At 41.7% G+C, this 24,659-nt stretch overlaps 1 protein-coding gene across 4 annotated transcripts in view; it reads right to left on the bottom strand.

Annotated features, from left to right (window-relative positions):
• Positions 1-1,915: 1,915 nt before the first annotated feature.
• Positions 1,916-24,659, bottom strand: part of cadpsa (Ca2+-dependent activator protein for secretion a) — a 342,730-nt gene continuing 319,986 nt past the window's right edge. For all 4 annotated transcript variants that reach the window (XM_061874508.1, XM_061874509.1, XM_061874511.1 and 1 more), the window contains 2 exons: positions 8,454-8,558; positions 1,916-2,825 (listed from right to left, as the gene is read on the bottom strand). In XM_061874508.1, the coding sequence (XP_061730492.1) occupies positions 2,652-2,825; positions 8,454-8,558 (279 nt within the window). In that variant the 3' untranslated portion in view covers positions 1,916-2,651. The remainder of the gene's footprint in view (positions 2,826-8,453; positions 8,559-24,659) is intronic.

The raw sequence follows: 24,659 nt of genomic DNA, 5'->3' as shown, positions 1-24,659 counted from the left end.
TTTTGCATGCGGTCACCTTTAATGGTTTATCATAATAAATATTGTTTAGAGGCGCTGTGTATAGTCGGTCTTAATTAGCAGATTAGGCCAAAAGTTTGGACACACCTTCTCCTCATTCATTGGGTTTTCTTTATTTTCATGACTATTTATTTACATTGTAGATTGTGACTGAAGCCATCAAAACTATGAATGAACACATGTGGAGTTATGTACTCAACAAAAAAAGGTGAAATAACCGAAAACATGTTTAATATTATAATTTCTTCAAAATAGCCACCCTTTGCTCTGATTACTGCTTTGCTCACTCTTGGCATTCTCTCGATGAGCTTCAAGCACACCTGTGAAGTGAAAACCGTTTAAGGTGACTACCTCTTGAAGCTCATTGAGAGAATGCCAAGAGTGTGCAGCCCATTCCCCTTCCCTCCCTGCTCTACTGGTGTTCTTTTTCCGCAAATAATTATTTTACATTTTTCTTACTTTTCTTTTTGCAATAGTGACTTTTTTCCTCAAACAACTGTGTGTAGTATAGAATAAGGGAATTATTAATATTACCCTGTTTTATAAAGGATTTAATTATTTTACAAGAATCATTTGGTAACAGTTTAGTATGGGGAACACATATTCACCATTAATTAGTTGCTTATTAACATGCAGATTAGTAACATGTTGGCTCTTAATTAGTCATTATTAAATACGTATTAATGCCTTATTCTGCATGGCCTAATCACAACCCAAACCCTAACCCTAATCATAATCCTAACCCTCCAACCATAACCCTCTAATCCTAACCTTAACCCTAACCAAATAACTCTAAATTAAGATTTTGATTGATTGATTGAAACTTTTATTAGTAGATTGCACAGTACAACACATATTCCGTACAATTGACCACTAAATGGTAACACCCGACTAAGTTTATCAACTGGTTTAAATCGGGGTCCACGTAAATCAATTCATGGTAAAAGTCTATGTTACTTAGAATATGTTCCCTATACTAAAGTGTTTCCAAACGTTATACTTGCATAACATGTTTCCAGTGTTTTCATAACCATAATCAACCAACTCAACACAAAATGATTTAATGACGCTGACGTTTCCAGTCAAAAGTATTGGTATTCGCCCTGTATTTACTCTGTATTGGCTTGATACCTACAAATCACCCATCCCTTGTGGAACGCGAACGCTCCTTGCCAACTGTCCAATTTTGCAATTCTGTTGAAAAAAGTCGCGCAACAATAACAGACAAAGTGACTTGGAATAATGAGTGCATTTTGGAGAATTGTACAAGTGAGGACACAAGCAAACGGGCAGAAGCACAAATGCTGTGTGAGCGCAGAGCAGCGCAGGGAGGAGGAATCGAGCCGCGGTGCAGCGCGGTACCAATGGCTGTGGAAAAGTGAAAGTGTCAGCAGGTACAAACATGGCAGCTTACAAGCTCATTAGCAACACCAACACCAACGAATGTGAGCCATCTCGCCTGGTCTGGGAGGACAATTTTAGGTGGTTTCAAAATGACGAGGATCCCTAACAACAAAAACAAAAACAAAACATGGAGGCGATGCTCACACCTTAAGTAAAAACAACATGCTTTAGCTGCTCAGTCCGTACAGTCTGAGCTCCTGAAATGTCAAACATATTGCATGAGAACATTTGGAAGTTAAAATACACACAAAAAACATCTTCTGCTGAGTTTTTCTTACACTTAAGACTTTCCTCATGTTAAAGTCGTTCGCACTCTTAACCACGATTCTTTTTAGGAGTGTCCCTATTCTGATACAATACCAATATTGGAGCCTTTGGTATTGATCCGCTACAATATCAGCGCAAATAATACATACCGTACTTGTATTGTTTTGTAGAGTGGAAGGTTAGAAAAGGTTTGATCAAATGAAATTAGACAAACAGAGAACAATGGTAGGTAAGGAAAACACTAACCTATTTATTATTAACCCTCTGGAATGAACTTATGCTGTCTTTAAGTTTTTTTAGCGACACCTAGTGGCCACAATTAAGTGAAAATCATACTGGAGTACGTTGAATTATGCAAACAGGTTTGTTACTGGATACTTTCTAATTTGATTATGCCTTTGTATGTGTAGCTAATATACAAATATATTTGATACGTGTTTTTATTGACAAATGTGCTCCTTTAGCCTGCAGTATTGTTCAACAAAGGATACATTATTCTCGTCTGGCTTGTGTGCTCTTGTACGCTTGGCTGTTGTGTAGCTGCAAGCTCCTAGTAGCCTATAGCCTACCATGTTCACCTTTTGTAAATGACTTGACTAAAATAGAAGAAAAGGCCAACCTTGTGTGCTTATTGGAGGACATTTAGATGTTAACTGTCTGTCCAGCCCAGCACAAGTAAACACGCTGAGGAACTGCTTGTATCGGACATGATATCACACATTTTACATGCAAGCCCATTTACTTACATATTACTTTTTCTGCTGATATTGAATCCAGCATGCTAATCCCACAAATTCTTACAACTATAAAGATTTCTGTTATTCCGCTTATTCGAAGTGCTTTAAAACACAAAATACATTCCCTTAGTGTTCATTCTGACATAAACATGAACATCTTACAAGGACAGAAAAGATAATATTTTTCAGGCAGTAATATCGCTGAACTGCTTTGACATTCTCGATTCAGTTATCAGTGCCTTCTTCGTCGCTGTCTTTCATGGAAATGCCTTGCATCCCTCCCTCTCTCACAGAGGCAGTGGCTTCTTCCAAGGTTAGACGATTTCTGACGGTTTCATACATCTTACTGTTTAACGTGGAGTCCAGGACCCCTTGAAGGCGGAAGTCACGGTACTTTTTCTAGAGAGCAAAACAAAGGTATCGGAAATATTGTCAGAGACAAGATAAAGAGCACAAACCTCTACATGCAAAGTGTAGACAAAATACTGCACGTGTGTTTCCATGCTCTGTACACACACTTAGATGAATGTTCTATAATCAGATGTGCATGATAGGAATGACAATTTGCACAAAAACTTGGTCGTTGAACTGACATCACACGAGACTCCACCGTCCAGTATTTCAGATTTCATCTCCATTGAGCAGCCGGATGGATTAACTCGACCCTTGTAATTGTAAGTAAAACTAAGGCCTTGTTTACACTGCAGGTCAATTCCGATTTTTTTTAACCATAAGCGACCTGTATCAGATTTGTTCATGTCAGTGTGAACAGTGCAACTTTGAATTGTTCATATCCGACCCAGGACTCTTTCGTATGTTTAAATAAATTGGATGTATTTGCAATGCGTCGTAAATGTGAAAGCACCCGCGCTCTTGTCGCATTCATCCGACCAGAACTTGTTAAGCGTTATAATTATTGGCCAAAATAGACCGTTACAAAATAAATAGTTGACAACGAAGCAGAAAGGAGGTGAAAATAACATGTTTTGGGAACTCACGTGAAAGTCCCACCAATCTTGTCTTCGATCGCTCGCCCACGAACACACTCTTCAAGCAGACATCGAAGAAAATTATCCCGTAAAACTGCCAAAGCCAAAATATTTGTCCTCTTCCTTCAACATATTCTATATGCAATAATTTCGTTCAGAAAATGTTGACTTTGATTTCACAAAATCCTTGAAATTACCACAAATACACCGATACTGAGACCGACTAGAGTAGAAGAAATGTTTACTTCTGTAAAAACTGCAGTGCGTGTGACAACATGAGGTCATGTCGGCAAGCGGGTCAAATTGCATTCACATTAAAGGGGAACATTATCACCAGACCTATGTAAGCGTCAATATATACCTTGATGTTGCAGAAAAAAGTCTATATGTTTTTTTAACCGATTTCCGAACTCTAAAATGGTGAATTTGGCCTTTCAATTGTTCGCCTGTCGAAGCAATGACCTTTCACCCGTGACATCACAACAGGAAGCAATCTGCCATTTTCTCAAACACATCACACACACCAAGTCAAATCAGCTCTGTTATTTTCCGTTTTTTCGACTTTTTTCCGGTACCTTGGAGACATCATGCCTCGTCGGTGTGTTGTCGGAGGGTGTAACAACACGAACAGAGACGGTTTCAAGTTGCACCAGTGGTCAAAAGATGAGAAAGTCCCTTGTTTGTTCTGCACACTGTACCGACGACAGCTATGCTACGACAGAGATGGCAAGAATGTGTGGATATCCTGCGACACTCAAAGCAGATGCATTTCCAACGATAAAGTCAACGAAATCACAAAGGTGAGTTTTGTTGATGTTATTGACTTATGTGGAGTGTGCTAATCAGACATATTCGGTCACGGCATGACTGCAAGCTAATTAATGCTAACATGCTATTTAGGCTAACTCTATGTACATATTGCATCATTATGCCTCATTTGTAGCTATATTTGCATCCAACCTTTCCCTCCACCCACATTTAATGGCAAACAAACACATACCAATCGTTGGTTAGAAGGCGATCGCCGAATTCGTCCGCGCTTCCTCCCGTGCCGCTGTCTGTCGTGATATGGTTCAAAAGCTTCTGTTTCTTCTTTAATTTCGTTTTCGGTACCTGCCTCTGCACTCCAACCATCCGTTTCAATACACGCGTAATCTGTTGAATCGCTTGCGCCGCTGAAATCCGAGTCTGAATCCGAGATACTATGCTATACCTTTCTGTACTATCCGCCATCTTTGTTTCTGGTGGCTTCACGCAGTGATGTCACAGGATAATGGATGGGTGGATATAGCGATGGTGTAAATCAGGCACTTTGAAGCCGTTTTTCGGGATATCGCGTGATGGGTAACATTTTGAGAAAACCTTCGAAAAATAAAATAAGCCACTGGGAACTGATTTTTATTGGTTTTAACCCTTCAGAAATTGTGATAATGTTCCCCTTTAAATATCAAATTTTTGGAGGGTAACGTGAACGGCCACTAAAATCATCGGCTCTGACAAAAAATGTTGAATTGGACATCCGACTATTCAGTGTGAACGTTGTCTACATCTTTTTATGCGTAAGATCATTTATGGAGCAGGTGTTTTTTCACATCACTTGTGTAAAATGTCACCAGCCCACTCTTGGCCAGATGACATCATCCACAGCCAAAGCAAAAGTAAGCCTACATCTGACTTATGAACAAAAACGCTGGAGAAAGGGAATAGAGTGCCACGTATGAACTGCTGTGCAAAAACATAATTGGAAGAAATTGACAATAAAGTCTTTATTGCCCCGGACTTAATAATTTAACAGCTTAAATACAGAGTTATACACATTTGTTGTTGTTTTCTATACTTTTACTGTGCAAAGGTGGGCTTATTGATACATTTTTATGACTGTTAGGGTTGTTAAAATACACACGTCGAGTTGGGGTGCTCCAAAAAATTTATTAACGTCCAAATTTAAATTTTTGTTTAATCAGACCATAAATCGCTTGCTAATTTTGTAAAATAAAAAAATTAAAAAATGTTGGGTTTACAATTTTTTTTTTTCATTTTTTTTTTTTAGAATCCATTTTAGGATTAAAAATCAACAACAATTATTGATATTTTTCGAATTAGTAAAACTTTTGATCGTATTAATTTTTGGCTTTCACTTATTTAGTAATGTATTTGATATCTAAATAACATTTTTTTTTAAAAATGATTAACTCCAACACTCGTAAATTGTAAGCAAGCAGTCAAAAGGAGCTTTTGTAAACCGAAATCTTTTTTTGAAAATACGTCATTACAATTCAAATCCCAAATAATATATTACGAGACACACGTTGAATCGAGAATCCATTCTGAATTGAATCGTCACCCCAAAAATCAGAATTGAATTGAATCGTGAGGTGTACAAAGATTTCTACCTCCAATGTCGAGTATCGTCCCAGTGTGTTTTTCATATTAGGATGTGCAGTCGTCCCTCTCCAAATCGCGCTTTAAAATTTGCGTCTTCACTCCATCGCAGAAAAAACAAGGATATCATCTGATATTAATATCGGATCAGTCCCCCGCAACCATTGGTATAGAACAGAATAGTCCTTATTGTCATCGATCAGCCAGGGAACGACGAAATTATGATGGAATATTCTCCTCCCAGTGCAGATAAGATTCAGAATAATATATAAATATTTTCTAAATCATTTGGAAAGGTGCTGAGTAAGAGTGTGTTGAAAATCTTTTGAAAAAAAACATTTATTTCTATGAAAAGAAAAATGGTGAATAGATCAGAATAGTGGTGTAGAATAGTTTATGTTTAGTATTCAACATGTGCTATTAGTATTTTTTGCCAGTTACACCGCCATACACCTCTAAAGTAATATTCATACTCAACAGCCACTATAACGTGTTACTTGACACCTGATAACAGTTAGGATGTGTCAAGCGCCAAGTAATATGACTCTGAGGCATAAGGTTAGCTAAAAAGGCTAGAGAAATATTCTTTTTGTTGTAAATAATCATTAACTTAGAATGTTATGGCAGCAGCAAATTGCAAAAATGTTGGCACAGGGGCATTTTTACCACTGTGTTACATGGCCTTTCATTTTAACAACACTCAGTAAACGTTTGGTAACTGAGGAGACCAATTTTTGAAGCTTTTCGGGTGGAATTCTTTCCCATTCTTGCTTGATGTACAGCTTAAGTTGTTCAACAGCCTGGGGTCTCATTTGACGTATTTTAGGCTTCATAATGCGCCGCACATTTTCAATGGGAGATAGGTCTGGACTACAGGAAGGCCAGTCTAGTACCCACCCTCTTTTTCTATGAAGCCACGCTGTTGTAACACATTGTCTTTCTGAAATAAGTAGGGGCGTCCATGATAACGTTGCTTGGATGGCAACATATGTTGCTCCAAAACCTGTATGTTCCTTTCAGTATTAATGGTGCCTTCACAGATGTGTACGTTACCCATGCCTTGGCCACTAATATACCCAAATATCTTTTGAACTTTGGGCCTAGAACAATCCGGATGGTTCTTTTCCTCTCTGTTCCGCAGGACACAACGTCCACAGTTTCCAAAAACAATTTGAAATGTGGACTTGTCAGACCGCGGAACACTTTTCCACTTTGCATCAGTCCATTTTAGCAATCCAACATGAGCTCGGGCCCAGCACAGCCGGCAGCGTTTCTGGGTGTTGTTGATAAATGGTTTTCGCTTTGCGTAGTAGAGTTTTAACTTGCACTTACAGATGTAGCGTCGAACTGTAGTTACCGACAGTGGTTTTCTGAAGTGTTCCTGAGCCCATGTGGTGATATACTTTACATACTGATGACCGTTTGTGATGCAGTACCGCCTGAGGAATCCAAGGTCACGGGCATTTAGTGTTACGTGCAGTGATTTCTCCAGATTCTCTGAACCTTTTGATGATATTACATACCTTATATGGTGAAATCCCTAAATGCCTTGCAACAGCTTGTTGAGAAATGTTGTTCTTAAACTGTTCAACAATTTGTTCAGTCATTTCTTCACAAAGTGGTGACCCTCGCCTCGTCCTTGTTTGGGAATGGCTGAGCATTTCATGGTAGCTGCTTTTATACCCAATCATGGCACCCACCTGTTCCCAATTAGCCTGTTCACCTGTGGTATTTTCCAAATAAGTGTTTGATGAGCATTCCTCGTCATTCTCAGTCTTTTTTGCCACTTGTGCCGGCTTTTTGGAAACATGTTGCATGCATCAAATCCCAAATGAGCTAATATTTGCAAAAAATATCACATTTTTTAGTTCGAACTTTAAACATCTTGTATTTGTACTTGTATTCAGTTGAATATAGGTTCAAACTGATTTGCAAATCATTGTATTTTGTTTTTATTTATGATTTACACAACATGCAAACTTCCCTGGTTTTGGGGCTTATAGAATAAATCAGTTCAAGCTAACTGATGCTGCTGAAAATATTTAGCTTAATTGTGCGTGTATGCATGTTGCATCATACGATGTTTGTTCCGTGACACTCCACCGCCGATTTGCTGGTCTTTTGAGTCCACCGGCTTCGTAGTGTGTTATCCTCCTTCTTTGAGAAAGAGTGAGGTCCAGTGAGACGTCTTGGCGGCTGACAGGGTAACATATATAAGATCCCCGGTGTCGGTCATGGTCTGTGAGTTCTGCGGATACGCCAATATTTCATAGCGCGTGGATTCTTGAAAATGTTGAAGCTCAATATCTCTGAAATAAACGTTTTGTCACTAGCAAAGATAGAGCTTTGAGCTGGTGGAATGGGACCCTCATTAGATGACATTTTTGTTCACACGCCGGCTTCATTACTAAAACAGTGTTGAGGTCTTCCAGCTCACCGTCAATATATTTGCACAAACACATGGTACACAATTAGCAGCCATCATTTTGTAAGCTTAACATGTTATCAGTGTGGGAAAATCACACTCTAATTCTCATCCTGGTGAAAAAAAAAAAAAATCTCATTTCCTACACTTTACAGTACAGCATGTTGCAAATCAATGAGGAAAAGCATATTCATAAGAGACTAAACGTAAAGAAAATAGTGAAATAGTCACCTTGACAACTCTGATGAGAATCTTCAACTGGTAGACATGCAGCTGCAGGTCCATACGGTCGGTGAGCCACGTGCCCAGAAGGTTCATGGTGCTGGTGTACCATTGCTGAAACAACACCAAGATACATTTAGCATTTATACTGGTGATATTAGCACTGGGTCGCATTCAAATACATCAAAACATATTTGAAAAGTTTGATATAAATAAGATTTTTTGTAAATCTATCTTCTTTGATTCAGTTTATAAAGGGACAATCTTATATGTTGCACACAGCAAAATATTTCATGAATGTATTTCTCGATTTGATTATTATTTCAAAGACTTTGCTTACACTCTTGGAGTCAACGTGCATAGTCATGTACTGGTCGAGTCATACCAAAGACTAAAAAAAGCCTTTAATTGGTTTATTAGTTTTAACTGAACTCATGAAATCTGTTGAGTTTTTTTTTTTAAACAATTTCTCTCAATTACTGACACAGCAGGCACGAGACATTTTAAAAACAACATTGAGAAATTGTTGAATTAGGTCCAGGCGGGGTTTGCTGCTAGCAGGGTGTATAAAATAGTCAGGAAGTGTAATGAATACAAAGGATTATGGGTATTTGTTGTGTTGCGTTTATGTTGTGTTTCTGTGAGGATGTTCTCCCGAAATGTGTTTGTCGTTCTTAATTGGTGTGGCTTCACTGCGTTTACTAAGAGTGTTAAAATTGTTTATATCACAACCACAGTATGCCTTGCAGTTGTGTGCGTGTTGGTGCGGCAGCCACACACAACATGATGCTGGACTGACAAGCAGATCGTACATGTAGTAGGCGACGAAGCTGATGGCTTCATAGCACGCCCTAATACTTATTATCGGGGTGAATACCGGCAGTCATTCAGGAGAAAAATAGCGTCCCTTATTGTCTACTTCGTTTTATGACACGGGTCTTAAATGGCACTTTGATTGGCAAAGGATACCGATCACAGAACCATGCATATCAAATATTTCCAGATGGTTCAACCGCCACTCGCCCGAATCTAATTAAAATCTATTTTTTCGTCATCTCAACCGCCCGACCCGCGGTTTATCCGCGGACTCCGCGGATGAGACCGCAAACCACTCATCTATAATACCTACCGTCAAGCATGGTGGTCGTAGTATTATGCTCTGGGCCTGTTTTGCTGCCAATGGAACTGGTGCTTTACAGAGAGTAAATAGGACAATGAAAAAGGAGGATTACCTCCAAATTTTTCAGGACAACCTAAAATCATCAGCCCAGAAACTGGGTCTTGGGCGCAGTTGGGTGTTTCAACAGGACAATGACCTCAAACACACGTGAAAAGTGGTAAAGGAATGGCTAGATCATGCTATAATTAAGTTTGACCCCATTGAGAACATGTGGACAATGCTGAAGAAACAAGTCCATATCAGAAAAATAACATATTAAGCTGAACTGCACCAATTTTGTCAAGAGGAGTGTTCAAAAATTCAACCAGAAGCTTGAGGATGGCTTCCCAGAGCGCCGTATTGCAGTGAAACTTGCCAAGGCACATGTCACCAATTATTAACATTGCTGTCTGTATACTTTAGACCCAACAGATTTGGTCACATTTTCAGTAGACCCATAATAAATTCATAAAAGAACCAAACTTCATGAATGTTTTTTTTTTGTGACAAACAAGTATGTGCTCCAATCACTCTATCAGAATAAAATAAGACATTATGTTCTTTACGAGTGTATGTAAACTTTTGACCAAAACTCTATAATCAACGTTGTATCAATGTCTCATCCCTGCTGGGGTAATATATATATATATATATATATATATATATATATATATATATACATATATATATATATATATATATATATATATTGTATGTGAATGGTTCCATTAAAATCTCCTGAGGATTGAGGGAACCCCTCATGAAACAGTTTTGTAGAGATGAAGTAGTTTTGTGATCCCCCCCCCCCACACACACATATACATATATATATATATATATATATATATATATATACATATATATATACATATACATTATATATATATATATATAATATATTGGGTACCAAGAAAAATGTTGGGTGTTGTTAAAGTGCATTAGAACAACCTTGTGGGAAAAGAAGAATTAGTTTGTCAGGTCCTTCTGGCTTCCCCAATTATCACCACAGCTTTGTGTTGGGCTGCACGTTTATTTTGAGCAGCTTGCCCCACAAACATTATCTAGGAGGCTGCACATGTTCCTCACTGGAACTAATTGACGGATAATGACGAGCACAGGCTGATCCTAATGGAAGCCGACTGACGTTCAACAGTCAGGGTTATAGAATGAAGGAAGCTTGTTGAGTCTGGAGATGACTTTGAAGAATTCGGGGTGGGTAAAAAGGGGGCACATGCCAAGAGGTAGTTATTAAGAAAGAGCAGCTATCAGCGAGGTGGCGTGGCTCAAATAAATAACAAACTCATCGCTCGGCTGCAGCTGATCATTCTGCCTGTGGTGTCTGAACGGTCTGCAAAAAGCCAGATGAACTTTAATGTTGGCTGCTATGAAGATGAGTAAGTCATTAGTAGAGGCACACGCTCAGATGTTCTTCTTCTACGTAATCCATCCATTTTCTACCGCTTCTACTCGTCCATTTGATTGCATGATGAAAAAGCGATATTCATCACTCTTGAGAAGGCGTCTCCACTGCTCTAGAGTCCAATGGCGACGTGCTTTACACCACTGCATCAGAGCCTTTGCATTGGACTTGGTGATGTATGGCTTAAAAAGTGCATGGTAGCCATGGAAACCCATTCCATGAAGCTCTCTGCATACTGTACGTGGGCTAATTGAAAAGTCACATGAAGTTTGGAGCTCTGTAGCAATTGACTGTGCAAAATGTTGGCGACTTCGTTGCACTATGCTCTTCAGCATCCGCTGACTTCTTTCTGTCAGTTTACGTGGTCTACCACTTTCTGGCTGAGTTGCTGTTGTTCACAAACTTCCATTTTCTTATAATAAAGTTGACAGTTGACTTTGGAATATTTAAGAGCGAGGAAATGTCACGACTGGATTTGTAGCACAGGTGGCATCCTATGACAGTTCTATGCTGGAAATCACTGAGCTCCTGAGAGCGGCCCATTCTTTCACAAATGTTTGTAGAAACAGACTCCATGCCTAAGTGCTTGATTAGGACACCTGATTCTGATCATTTGGATGGGTGGCCCATTACTTTTGACAAAATAGTGTATGTAAAACAGCTGTTAAATGTAGTATGCAATATTTGAGTTATTTGTCTTGTATGCATAACTCAGTGGTGGGTAGTAATGCGCTACATTTACTCCGTTACATCTACTTGAGTAACTTTTGGGATAAATTGTACTTCTAAGAGTAGTTTTTATGCAACATACTTTTACTTTTACTTGAGTATATTTATAGAGAAGAAACGCTACTTTTACTCCGCTCAATTTATCTACATTCAGCTCGCTACTCGCTACTTTTTTTTTATTGATCTGTTAATGCACGCTTTGTTTGTTTTGATTTTGTCAGACACGTATTCAAAGTAGGAACTACGCATGCCTGCGTTTCACCAATCAAATGCAGTCACTGCAGACGTTGGACCAATCAAACAGAGCCGGGCGGTCACATGACCGTCACACGTGGAACCCGACTTAAACATGTTGAAAAACTTATTGGGGTATTACCATTTAGTGGTCAATTGTGCGGAATATGTACAGTACTGTGCAATCTACTAATAAAAGTTTCAATCAATCAATCAAAAGTGTAAAGGAAAAAAGACCCTTTTTATTTCAACCATACTTCCAGTCACAAGCCAAAAGACTGATCGCACAGTTCCTGTCTTCACAATAAAAGTGCCGCTCCATCGCGCCTGCGCTAACAAAATAAGAGTCTCCGAAAGCCAGCGCAAACAAGCTAGCAAGCTACGGAGTTTGCCGCCAATGTATTTCTTGTAAAGTGTATAAAAACGAATATGGAAGCTGGACAAATAAGATGCCAAAAACCAACGACTTTCATGTGGTATTAAACAGAAAAGAGGAACTTTTTTTCTCCTCCATTTGAAAATGTGGGCATTATCAGCAATACTGTCTGATTCCAATCAATGCAAGTCTTCAGAATAAGGTAATACACCAACTTATATTCTTGTCTTCATGAAAGATAGGAATCTATATGTTAAACATGCATGTATATTCATTAAAACACCTTTAACTTGTCAACACAAACGGCAAAATAAATTAATATAAATTATATACTGTATATATATATATATATATATGTATATATATATATATCCATCCATCCATCCATCATCTTCCGCTTATCCGAGGTCGGGTCGCGGGGGCAGCAGCCTAAGCAGGGAAGCCCAGACTTTCCTATCTCCAGCCACTTCGTCTAGCTCTTCCCGGGGGATCCCGAGGTGTTCCCAGGCCAGCCGGGAGACATAGTCTTCCCAACGTGTCCTGGGTCTTCCCCGTGGCCTCCTACCAGCTGGACGTGCCCTAAGCACCTCCCTAGGGAGGCGTTCGGGTGGCATCCTGACCAGATTCCCGAACCACCTCATCTGGCTCCTCTCGATGTGAAGGAGCAGCGGCTTTACTTTGAGTCCCTCCCGGATGGCAGAGCTTCTCACCCTATCTCTAAGGGAGAGCCCCGCCACACGGCGGAGGAAACTCATTTCGGCCGCTTGTAACCGTGATCTTATCCTTTCGGTCATGACCCAAAGCTCATGACCATAGGTGAGGATGGGAACGTAGATCGACCGGTAAATTGAGAGCTTTGCCTTCCGGCTCAGCTCCTTCTTCACCACAACGGATCGATACAACGTCCGCATTACTGAAGACGCCGCACCGATCCGCCTGTCGATCTCACGATCCACTCTTCCCCCACTCGTGAACAAGACTCCGAGGTACTTGAACTCCTCCACTTGGGGCAGGGTCTCCTCCCCAACCCGGAGATGGCACTCCACCCTTTTCCGGGCGAGAACCATGGACTCGGACTTGGAGGTGCTGATTCTCATTCCGGTCGCTTCACACTTGGCTGCGAACCGATCCAGTGAGAGCTGAAGATCCCGGTCAGATGAAGCCATCAGGACTACATCATCTGCAAAAAGCAGAGACCTAATCCCGTGGCCACCAAACCGGATCCCCTCAACGCCTTGGCTGCGCCTAGAAATTCTGTCCATAAAAGTTATGAACAGAATCGGTGACAAAGGACAGCCTTGGCGGAGTCCAACCCTCACTGGAAACGTGTCCGACTTACTGCCAGCAATGCGGACCAAGCTCTGACACTGATCGTACAGGGAGCGGACTGCCACAATAAGACAGTCCGGTACCCCATACTCTCTGAGCACTCCCCACAGGACTCCCCGAGGGACACGGTCGAATGCCTTCTCCAAGTCCACAAAGCACATGTAGACTGGTTGGGCAAACTCCCATGTACCCTCAAGAACCCTGCCGAGAGTATAGAGCTGGTCCACAGTTCCACGACCAGGACGAAAACCACACTGTTCCTCCTGAATCCGAGGTTCGACTATCCGGCGAGGCCTCCTCTCCAGTACACCTGAATAAACCTTACCGGGAAGGCTGAGGAGTGTGATCCCACGATAGTTGGAACACACCCTCCGGTCCCCCTTCTTAAAGAGAGGGACCACCACCCCGGTCTGCCAATCCAGAGGTACCGCCCCCGATGTCCACGCGATGCTGCAGAGTCTTGTCAACCAAGACAGCCCCACAGCATCCAGAGCCTTAAGGAACTCCGGGCGGATCTCATCCACCCCCAGGGCCTTGCCGCCGAGGAGCTTTTTAACTACCTCAGCGACCTCAGCCCCAGAAATAGGAGAGTCCACTGCAGCTTTCCCAGGCACCGCTTCCTCAAAGGAAGACGTGTTGGTGGGATTGAGGAGGTCTTCCACGTATTCCCTCCACCGATCCACAACATCCACAGTCGAAGTCAGCAGAACACCATCCGCACCATACACGGTGTTGATAGTGCACTGCTTCCCCTTCCTGAGACGGCGTATGGTGGTCCAGAATCGCTTCGAAGCCGTCCGGAAGTCGTTTTCCATGGCTTCCCCGAACTCTTCCCATGTCCGAGTTTTTGCCTCCGCGACCGCTAAAGCTGCACACCGCTTGGCCCGTCGGTACCCGTCCACTGCCTCCGGAGTCCTATGAGCCAAAAGAACCCGATAGGACTCCTTCTTCAGCTTGACGGCATCCCTCACTGCTGGTGTCCACCAACGGGTTCTGGGATTACCGCCACGACAGGCACCAACAACCTTGCGGCCACAGCTCCAATCAGCCGCCTCGACAATAGAGGTTCGGAACATGGTCCACTCGGACTCAATGTCCCGCACCTCCCTCGTGACATGTTCAAAGTTCTCCCGGAGGTGTGAATTGAAACTCTCTCTGACAGGAGCCTCTGCCAGACGTTCCCAGCAGACCCTCACAATGCGTTTGGGCCTGCCAGGTCTGTCCGGCATCCTCCCCCACCATCGTAGCCAACTCACCACCAGGTGGTGATCGGTAGAAAGCTCCGCCCCTCTCTTTACCCGAGTGTCCAAAACATGAGGCCGTAAATCCGATGACACAACTACAAAGTCGATCATGGAACTGCGGCCTAGGGTGTCCTGGTGCCAAGTGCACATATGGACACCCTTATGTTTGAACATGGTGTTTGTTATGGACAATCCGTGACGAGCACAAAAGTCCAATAACAAAACACCACTCGGGTTTAGATCCGGGCGACCATTCTTCCCAATCACGCCTCTCCAGGTTTCACTGTCGTTGCCAACATGAGCGTTGAAGTCCCCCAGTAGGACAAGGGAATCACCTGGGGGAGCACTTTCCAGTACTCCCTCGAGTGTGCCCAAAAAGGGTGGGTATTCTGAACTGCTGTTTGGTGCGTAAGCACAAACAACAGTCAGGACCCGTCCCCCCACCCGAAGGCGAAAGGAAGCTACCCTCTCGTCCACTGGGTTGAACTCAAACGTGCAGGCTTTGAGCCAGGGGGCAATGAGAATTGCCACCCCAGCCCGTCGCCTCTCACTGCCGGCAACGCCAGAGTGGAAGAGGGTCCAGTCCCTCTCGAGAGAAGTGGTTCCAGAGCCCTTGCTGTGCGTCGAGGTGAGTCCGACTATATCCAGCCGGAACTTCTCTACATCGCGGACTAGCTCAGGCTCCTTCACCCCCAGTGAGGTGACGTTCCACGTCCCAAGAGCTAGCTTCTGTAGCCGAGGATCGGACCGCCAAGTGCCCTGCCTTCGGCTGCCGCCCAGCTCACAATGCACCCGACCTCTATGGCCCCTCCTATGATTGGTGAGCCCATTGGAGGGATGACCCACGTTGCCTCTTCGGGCTGTGCCCGGCCGGGCCCCATGGGGACAGGCCCGGCCACCAGGCGCTCGCCATCGTGCCCCAACTCCGGGCCTGGCTCCAGAGCGGGGCCCCGGTGACCCGCGTCCGGGCGAGGGAAATCTGAGTTCATTTTGTTGTAACTCCATAGAAGTCTTTGAGCTGCTCTTTGTCTGATCACTCACCTAGAACTTGTTTGTCTTGGGAGACCCTACCAGGGGGCATGAAAGCCCCCAGACAACATAGCTCCTAGGATCATTGGGACACGCAAACTCCTCTACCACGGTAAGGTAGCAGCTCAGAGAGGAGTATATATATATATATATATATATATATATATATATATTAGGGCTGGGCAACGATTAAACATTTTAATCGAAGTTAATCGCACTTTTTCTCTGATTAATCGCGATTAACTGCATTGTATACGCAAAATGAATTCAAAAGTAGTGTGTAGTGCACCTTTATTGGAATATTCTCCTACATGAACAAAAGCGCCAAAACATTTATTGTGCAAACACAATTCAAATCAGTCCTTGTTAAACAGTAGCAGTTAAATAGCATATTTTATGAAAATCAACTCAAAAAATGTAAATACAAACATTTAAGCTTATTTCCACTGCCAGGGTATTTAAGTTATCCTGTTTGTTATGGAAAATAAATATAATCTACATACAAATCTCTGAGCCACAATCATAACATCCGAACAGGCAATTTCTGAGGTAACAGCAGGAACATTTTTTTTTATCAGGGATCTTATGTTTAAAAAACCTATATTATAGGTAGTGGGCTGTTTTAGGGAATTTTTGATTAAATTATCCGTAGTAGCAATATTAATAATGTTGTGTTTATTATGCGTAGTGCACTTAAAATAATTATGACCATATCTAGGAATTGATATGATGGGAATTTTCCGATTGTTTGCTTGGTGCTTTGATAAACTGAACGCATCATATACATGGTACTATATTGCGATGTTATGAGCCAGGGAAAAAAAGAACTACCCTACCCAGCATGCAACAGGAGTGACGAGCATGCGCGGTAGCCCGGTATAGGTTGTGTCGCCATGACGGCATCTTGTATGTTGTGATATGCACGCTCTGAAAGTAAACGTTAAGAAATCAGCCAAAACTCCAAGTCTGCATTATTCATAAATAGACAGACAACACATATACTCCGCTGCTTCACAGGCCGCTGGATGTAGCCGGCAAAGTATTCCCATGCTAGCTAGCCGGTCTAGCAAGCACGCGTCATTCAGTCCAAAACGGCCCGATCTATCCACATTCAGAATTGTCTGTGATCCCGGAGTGACCACGCTGTAAGCCAGCCATGAAATTTGCAGGATTGTCCGGTATTTTTGCCAAATGTTCCATCTTTACCAACAGCCCCTTCACGCCAAAGCACGTCCGGGCGCCGCCATCTTTATAAGAAAAGGCGTTAACAAAATAAAAGCATGTAAACAACATACGCAAATACGCGATAAAATAATTGTCGGCGTTAATAGATTGATGAGTTAACTCGTAATTAACGCATTAATTTGCCCACCCCTAATATATATATATATATATATATATATATATATATATATATATATATATATATATATATATATATATATGTATACATATATATATATATATACATACATATATATGATATGTGTGTATGTATATATGAGGTAGATCACCTCGACTTGGTCATTTATTAAGTAATTGATTAACCTTGAAAAACTTATTGGGGTGTTACCATTTAGTGGTCAATTGTACGGAATATGTACTGTACTGTGCAATCTACTAATAAACGTTTCAATCAATCAATCGATGAATGCCTACTGAGCCTATGGTGCTGGTAAGTTATTGTGGCTTAATTTGCCTTAATTGTTTTATTTTAATGTATTATTATTTAATATATATTATTGTTTTAGTTGCTTAAGAGATATTCCTGGCTATGAATTTGCTCATTGCTATTTTTATGTTTTTGTGCATTATTTGTTGCCGTAATCAGGTTACTCATCAGTTACTTAGTACTTGAGTAGTTTTTTCACAACATAATTTTTACTTTTACACAAGTAAATATTTGGATGAGTACTCCTTACTTTTACTTGAGTAATACATCTCTAAAGTAACAGTACTCTTACTTGAGTACAATTTCTGGCTACTCTACCCACCTCTGGCAAAACTACTATTACATCTCTTGAAGTTTGTAAACTGCTGAATGTCTCATTGTTCCTGTAATTCAAATGATGTATATCATATGTAAAATAGGTACAAAATAACGTTTGTAAAATTGTAATTCTCTTTCTTGGAGTATAACTGTTTTTAAATGTCTTGTAGTTGGTAAAAATGTACTTCATTTATGTCATATATATAACCACACTAACTTATCTAGGATGTATAACCGCTGTAAATTATCTTATATTATATACATATAGGGCTTCACGGTGGCAGAGGGGTTAGTGCGTCTGCCTCACAATACGAAGGTCCTGCAGTCCTGGGTTCAATCCCAGGCTAGGGATCTTTCTGTGTGGAGTTTGCATGTCCTCCCCGTGAATGCTTGGGTTCCCTCCGGGTACTCCGCTTTCCTCCCACTTCCAAAGACATGCACCTGGGGATAGGTTGATTGGCAACACTAAATTGGCCCTAGTGTGTGAATGTGAGTGTGTATGTTGTCTGTCTATCTGTGTTGGCCCTGCGATTAGGTGGCGACTTTTCCAGGGTGTACCCCGCCTTTTGCCCGATTGTAGCTGAGATAGGCGCCAGCGCCCCCCGCGACCCCAAAAAGGGAATAAGCGGTAGAAAAAAATATATATATATATACACACACACACACACACACACACATACACACACACACACACCTACTCAGTGGCCTAGTGGTTTGAGTGTCCGTCCTGAGATCAGTAAGTTGTGAGTTCAAACCCCGGCCGAGTCATACCAAAGACTATAAAAAAAATGGGACCCATTACCTCCCTGCTTGGAAGTCAGTATCAAAGGTTGGAATTGGGGGTTAAATCACCATAAATGATTCCCGGGCGCGGCACCGCTAGTGCCCACTGCTCCCCTCACCTCCCAGGGGGTGATCAAGGGTGATGGGTCAGATGCAGAGAATCATTTTGCCACATCTCGTGTGTGTGTGACAATCATTGGTACTTAAACTTTTTAACTTTATATTTGATCAAATTGAACCTTTTTTATCTTGTACTCGTGTGTGAATGGTGCAGCACAGTGCTACAGAGGTTAGTGCTCACAATAAGAAGGTCCTGGGTTCGATCCCCTGGCTCAGGGTATTTCTGTGTGGAGTTTGCATGTTTTCCCCGTGGCTGTGTGGGTTCACTCCGGCTTCCTCCCACCTCCAAAAACTTCCACCTGGAGATAGGTTGATTGGCAACACTTAATGGGCCCTAGTGTGTGAATGTAAGTGTGAATGTTGTCTGTCTATCTGTGTTGGCCCTGCTACGACGTGGCGACTTGTCCAGGATCTACCACGCCTTCTGCCCCCGCGACAAGTGGTAAAAAATGGATGGAAGTACAAATGCTGGTAAATACCTTCTAACTTGTACAATTTTACTTTATACACAGTACAGGCCAAAAGTTTGGACACACCTTCTCATTCAATGGGTTTTCTTTATTTTCATGAGTATTTACATCAGGGGTCTCAAACATGAACGGAACTTGACAGTGTCATACTTCCCAACGTTCCCAATTTTCACGGGAGTCCTCTTAATATCAGGGTATCCATTCACTGGCAATCTCTGCCGATTTGTACCCAATCAACAATACTCAGGGGGTGCCGTAATGGCACTGTTCCTACCGCCTTCTGACTCCTGTACAGCCTGCGTGCAAGCCTATTTGATTGTTACATTTGGCTGAGCAGTACACGTGTGATATCGCAAAATATATTTGGTTATTAGCTACACAAGTCACACTGACGGAGGCCGTAAAAAAAACTTTAGCACTGTTACAAATAAGTGCCAGACTGTGAATCCACACCAAACAAGAATGACAAACACATTTCAGGAGAACATCCGCACCGTAAAACAACATAAACTAAACACAACAAATACCCAGAATCCCATGCATCCCTGACTCTTCCGGGCAACAATACACACACCCACGCTACCACCAACCCCACACTCCCCAGTCATCCCTACTTGCGTTGGTTGAGGTTGTGTATATTGTAGCCCGGGAGAGTTTGGGCTGTAAGGTGTTCTGGGTATTTGTTCTCTTGTGTTTAAGTTGTGTTAGGGTGCGGATGTTCTCCCAAAATGTGTTTGTCATTCTTTTTTGGTGTGGGTTCAAAGTGTGGCGCATATTTGTAACAGTGTTAAAGTTGTTTATACGGCCACCCTCAGTGTGACCTGTATGGCTGTTGAGTAAGTACGTTTTGCAGCCGCTAACGTTGTTCTGCACAAGTCTCGCACAACATGATTTAGAGTTGTTACTTTAGTTGTGTTATGTGCGCAATGAGGAGTTGTAGAGCACTAGCACTAGATCACTGAAAAAAGGTTGAGCACTACTGTTGTAGAGGACGTTAAAGCCAGTGCAGTCACGGCAGCCCTTAATAATGTCGGCCGGGTGAAAATTGGGACAAATTCGGGAAAATGGTTGCACCGGTAGATTGTCGGGAGGTGAACTGAAATTCAGGAGTCTCCTGGAAAAATCGTGAGGGTTGGCTTTCCTGCCCAAGCAATGCTAGGACGGGCAAGCCATTCGTAGAAGGTGAATTCATTAAAAAGTGCATGTTAGATTTTTTAAGCTATCTTTTCTTGCGGCCCAGCCTCACCCAGTTTCTGCATCCAGTGGCCCCCAGGTAAATTGAGTTTGAGACCCCTGATTTACATTGTAGATTGTCACTGAAGGCATCAAAACTATGAACGAACACATGTGGAGTTATGTACTTAACAAAATAGGTGAAAAAAGTGAAATATGTTTTATATTCTAATTTCTTCAAAATAGACACCCTTTGCTCTGATTACAGCTTTGCACACTCTTGGCATTCTCTCGATGAGCTTCAAGCACACCTGTGAAGTGAAAACCATTTTAGGTGACTACCTGTTGAAGCTTATCGAGAGAATGCCAAGAGTGTGCGAAAATGTAATCAGAGCAAGAAGGTGGCTATTTTGAAGAAACTAGAAAATAAAACATGTTTTTCAGTTATTTCACCTTTTTTGCAAAGTACATAACTCCAAATGTGCTCATTCATAGTTTTGATGCCTTCAGTGACAATCTACAATGTAAATGGTCATGAAAATAAAGAAATCCCATTGAATGAGAAGGTGTGTCCAAACTTTTGGCCTGTACTGTATATCCAGTGTTGGTAGTAACGCATTACAAAGTAACCCGTTAGTGTTACGCCATTATTTTTGGCGGTAACGAGTAGTCTAACGCGTTATTTTTATATTCAGTAACTCAGTTACTGTTACCACATGATGCATTATTTTCCGTAATTTTTTATATAATATTGGCTAAAAAGTGAGAAGATCTGAGTGTGTTTTATTGGAGAGCTGTGATGTGGTCCTTCTGATTCTTCCTGTGTCACAAGAGGCACGCCTCGCGCTGTGTGGGTGTGTGTGTAAGGCGATGGGGGAGTGGAGGGTGGGAGCGTTTACTAACAAGACATCATTGCAGAGCCGAAGTAGAGCTTCTTAACATGGAGAAATTCTCACTAATTTTCTTTTGTCGAGCACAAAAGAAAATAACTTTTTAGTTAATTGTAAGTTGTGTCTTGGATCAAAGATCCATTCTACTGGCCAAAACAGCAATTCAAATCTGCTGAAACTGTCACGTTTGGATCGCATTGTGTGCGCGTGTAGTGTCACCCCCGGATGCACGAGGACCAGACAGGCAGGAGTAGCAGGCAAGACTTGATTTAATATATAGAAATAAAAAGAACACTGATACAAACGACAAAATAAAGCGCGTGACTACGCACAGGAAGCTAATGCTAGCTTAGCAGGGAGTCCAGAAGTCCAACAGTAACGTGCCGAGCACACGCAAAGCTATGATGGGACTTAGCAATAATATATACATTGACGAAACTTAGTACAGAGTGAAAAAAACAACCGTGACTGTTGCGAGTAGCAAACAACGGACCAAGACCGAACAAAAGGAGAAGGCGGGCTTAAATACAGAAGTAAACAATTACCAACAGGTGTGCGTAGGGTGGGGGTCAGCAACCCGCGGCTCTGGAGCCGCATGAGGCTCTTTAGCGACACTCTAGTGGCTCTCTGGAGCTTTTTCAAAAATGTACGAAAAATAGAAAAATTTGAGCGGAAAAAATATAAAATATATATATTTTTTTGTTTTAATATAGTTTCTGTCGGAGGACAAACTTGACACAAACTTCCCTAATTGTTATAAAGCACACATATTTTATTAAACATGCTTCACTGATTCGAGTATTTGGCGAACGCCGTTTTGTCCTACTAATGTTGGCGGTCCTTGAACTCACCATAGTTTGTTTACATTTATAACTTTCTCCAACTTTCTAAGACGTGTTTTATGCCACTTCTTTTTCCGTCTCATTGTGTCCACCAAACTTTTAACGTTGTGCATGAATGCACAAAGGTGAGTTTCGTTGACGTTATTGACTTGTGTGGAGTGCTAATCAGGGGGAATATTTGGTCACTGCATGACTGCAAGCTAATCGATGCTAACATGCTATTTAGGCTAGCTATATGTACATATTGCATCATTATGCCTCATTTGGACCTATATTAGAGCTCATTTGGTTTCCTTTAAGTCCTTTTAATTCAATTTATATCTCATGACACTATCTGTATGTAATATGGCTGTTATTTTTTTTTTCGGCTCCAGAAATATTTGTTTTTGTATTTTTGGTCCAATATGGCTCTTTCAACATTTTAGGTTGCCGACCCCTGGCATAGGGGAACAAGTAGCGGGTGGAATAAATGAAAAACTATGGAAACAAGATAAAACAGGAAGTGCAAAAACTAAAAACAGGAAGAGTCCAAAACGATCAACAAAACACAAAAGGACTCAGAAACCAAAACCATACATGATCCGGGCGGCGGATCCCAACAGAAACAGCTACAAAAGCAACATACTTCGACGAAGCTAGTAAAGAGAGACACACTTCACCTACGGATTTTAACGGAGGGACTGATAGCCAGGACAACATTGATAGAGCCATTGCAGCGTATGTGATAGAACAGTGTTTCTACCACGGCACACCACTGTGCCGTGGTAGATTATCTAATGTCCCCTATTTGGGTTAAAACTATTTTTTGCAAACCAGTAATTAGAGTCCGCAAATGATGTGTTGTTGTTGAGTGTCTTCCTCCAAACACGAGGAGTTGAGTTTCTACCAAAATGGATACATGGATGATACAGCTAAGGATTGGGAGAATGTCATGTGGTCAGATGAAACCAAAATAGAACTTTTTGGTATAAAATCAACTCGTCGTGTTTGGAGGAAGAAGAATACTGAGTTGCATCCCAAGAACACCATACCTACTGTGAAGCATGGGGGTGGAAACATCATGCTTTGCGGCTGTTTTTCTGCTAAGGGGACAGGACGATTGAGCCGTGTTAAGGAAAGAATGAATGGGGCCATGTATCGTGAGATTTTGAGCCAAAACCTCCTGCCATCAGTGAGAGCTTTGAATGGTTGACCAAATACTTATTTTCCAGCATAATTTACAAATAAATTATTTGAAATTCCTACAATGTGATTTCCTGGATTTTTTTTCACATTCTGTCTCTCACAGTTGATGTGTACCTGTGATGAAAATTACAGACCTCTGTCATCATTTTAAGTGGGAGAACTTGCACAATCGGTGGTTGACTAAATACTTTTTTGCCCCACTGTAAAAAATAAAATGTATTTATCTAATGTTTAACCACAGTGAAATGTCTCATAGTGTGAAAAATGGAACTTATTTGTATCGGCGCCATGTTAAATGGAGAATATAGAGTGTGATAAGAAAAAGGAACAAAAAGTATGAAGAAACAAAAGAAAGTATCAGCAATACGATGCATCACAACATCAAGCTCCAATGGTGCGACATGAAGAGCAATGTGGCAAAGGAGGAGGTCACACGGGTGAGGACAAGATGAATCAGAATGGCGACCCGGTGCCAGCAGCATGGTATCTGTCGCTGTGTGCCTGTGAAGGCTTCGGCGTGGCAGCAGGCCTGCGATCTCGCCCCGAGCTCAACCCCCCGCCGAGAGGCCAGGCTTGGAGTGACTGATCACTGCCTGGTTGCTCTCCCTCTTTGCATCAACCGCTCCGTCTTGGCTTCTCCTTCTTCTTTGGACTTTTACACGCCGTGCCACACAGCTCTGTCCATTCACAGCAGCCATTTTTGTGTCCTGTTAGGCTTTACTCCTCCTCGTTTGATGTCAGAAAGAAGCTTGACAGTTTGCTTGCTGCCATTTGGGAGGATATCTTGTCGAGACATCATGTCTGTGATTTTCATCAACTTTGAGCTCTTTTTAACGCCAACGTGATAGTTCTACTCTTTTCACCATTTGACAAAAGGAAAGCAAATGTTGGTCCATCAGGAGAAGACAATTCACATCGCAACTTTTTTTTCCACCCAAATAAAGATTGGATCTTTAAAGTTGATGTTTTAAACGGAAAAAAACCTAATCAATAGAATACTCTTGACAATTTCAGTTAATAGTACAAATCCAATTCTGCATCATACATTGTAGTACAGCCAGCGCCACCGTTTGGTATATTCTTCAGAATTAAAATATAGTAAAAGAACTAAACATTGATCTGCTTAAAGGCCTACTGAAATGAGATTTTCTTATTTAAACGGGGATAGCAGGTCCATTCTATGTGTCATACTTGATCATTTCGAGATATTGCCATATTTTTGCTGAAAGGATTTAGTAGAGA

The sequence above is a fragment of the Nerophis ophidion genome, linkage group LG16 (assembly GCF_033978795.1).
Source record: "Nerophis ophidion isolate RoL-2023_Sa linkage group LG16, RoL_Noph_v1.0, whole genome shotgun sequence".
NCBI classification, from domain to species: Eukaryota; Metazoa; Chordata; class Actinopteri; order Syngnathiformes; family Syngnathidae; genus Nerophis; species Nerophis ophidion.
Note: the sequence above shows the minus strand (reverse complement) of the source record. Positions and strands in the feature narration are given on the sequence as shown.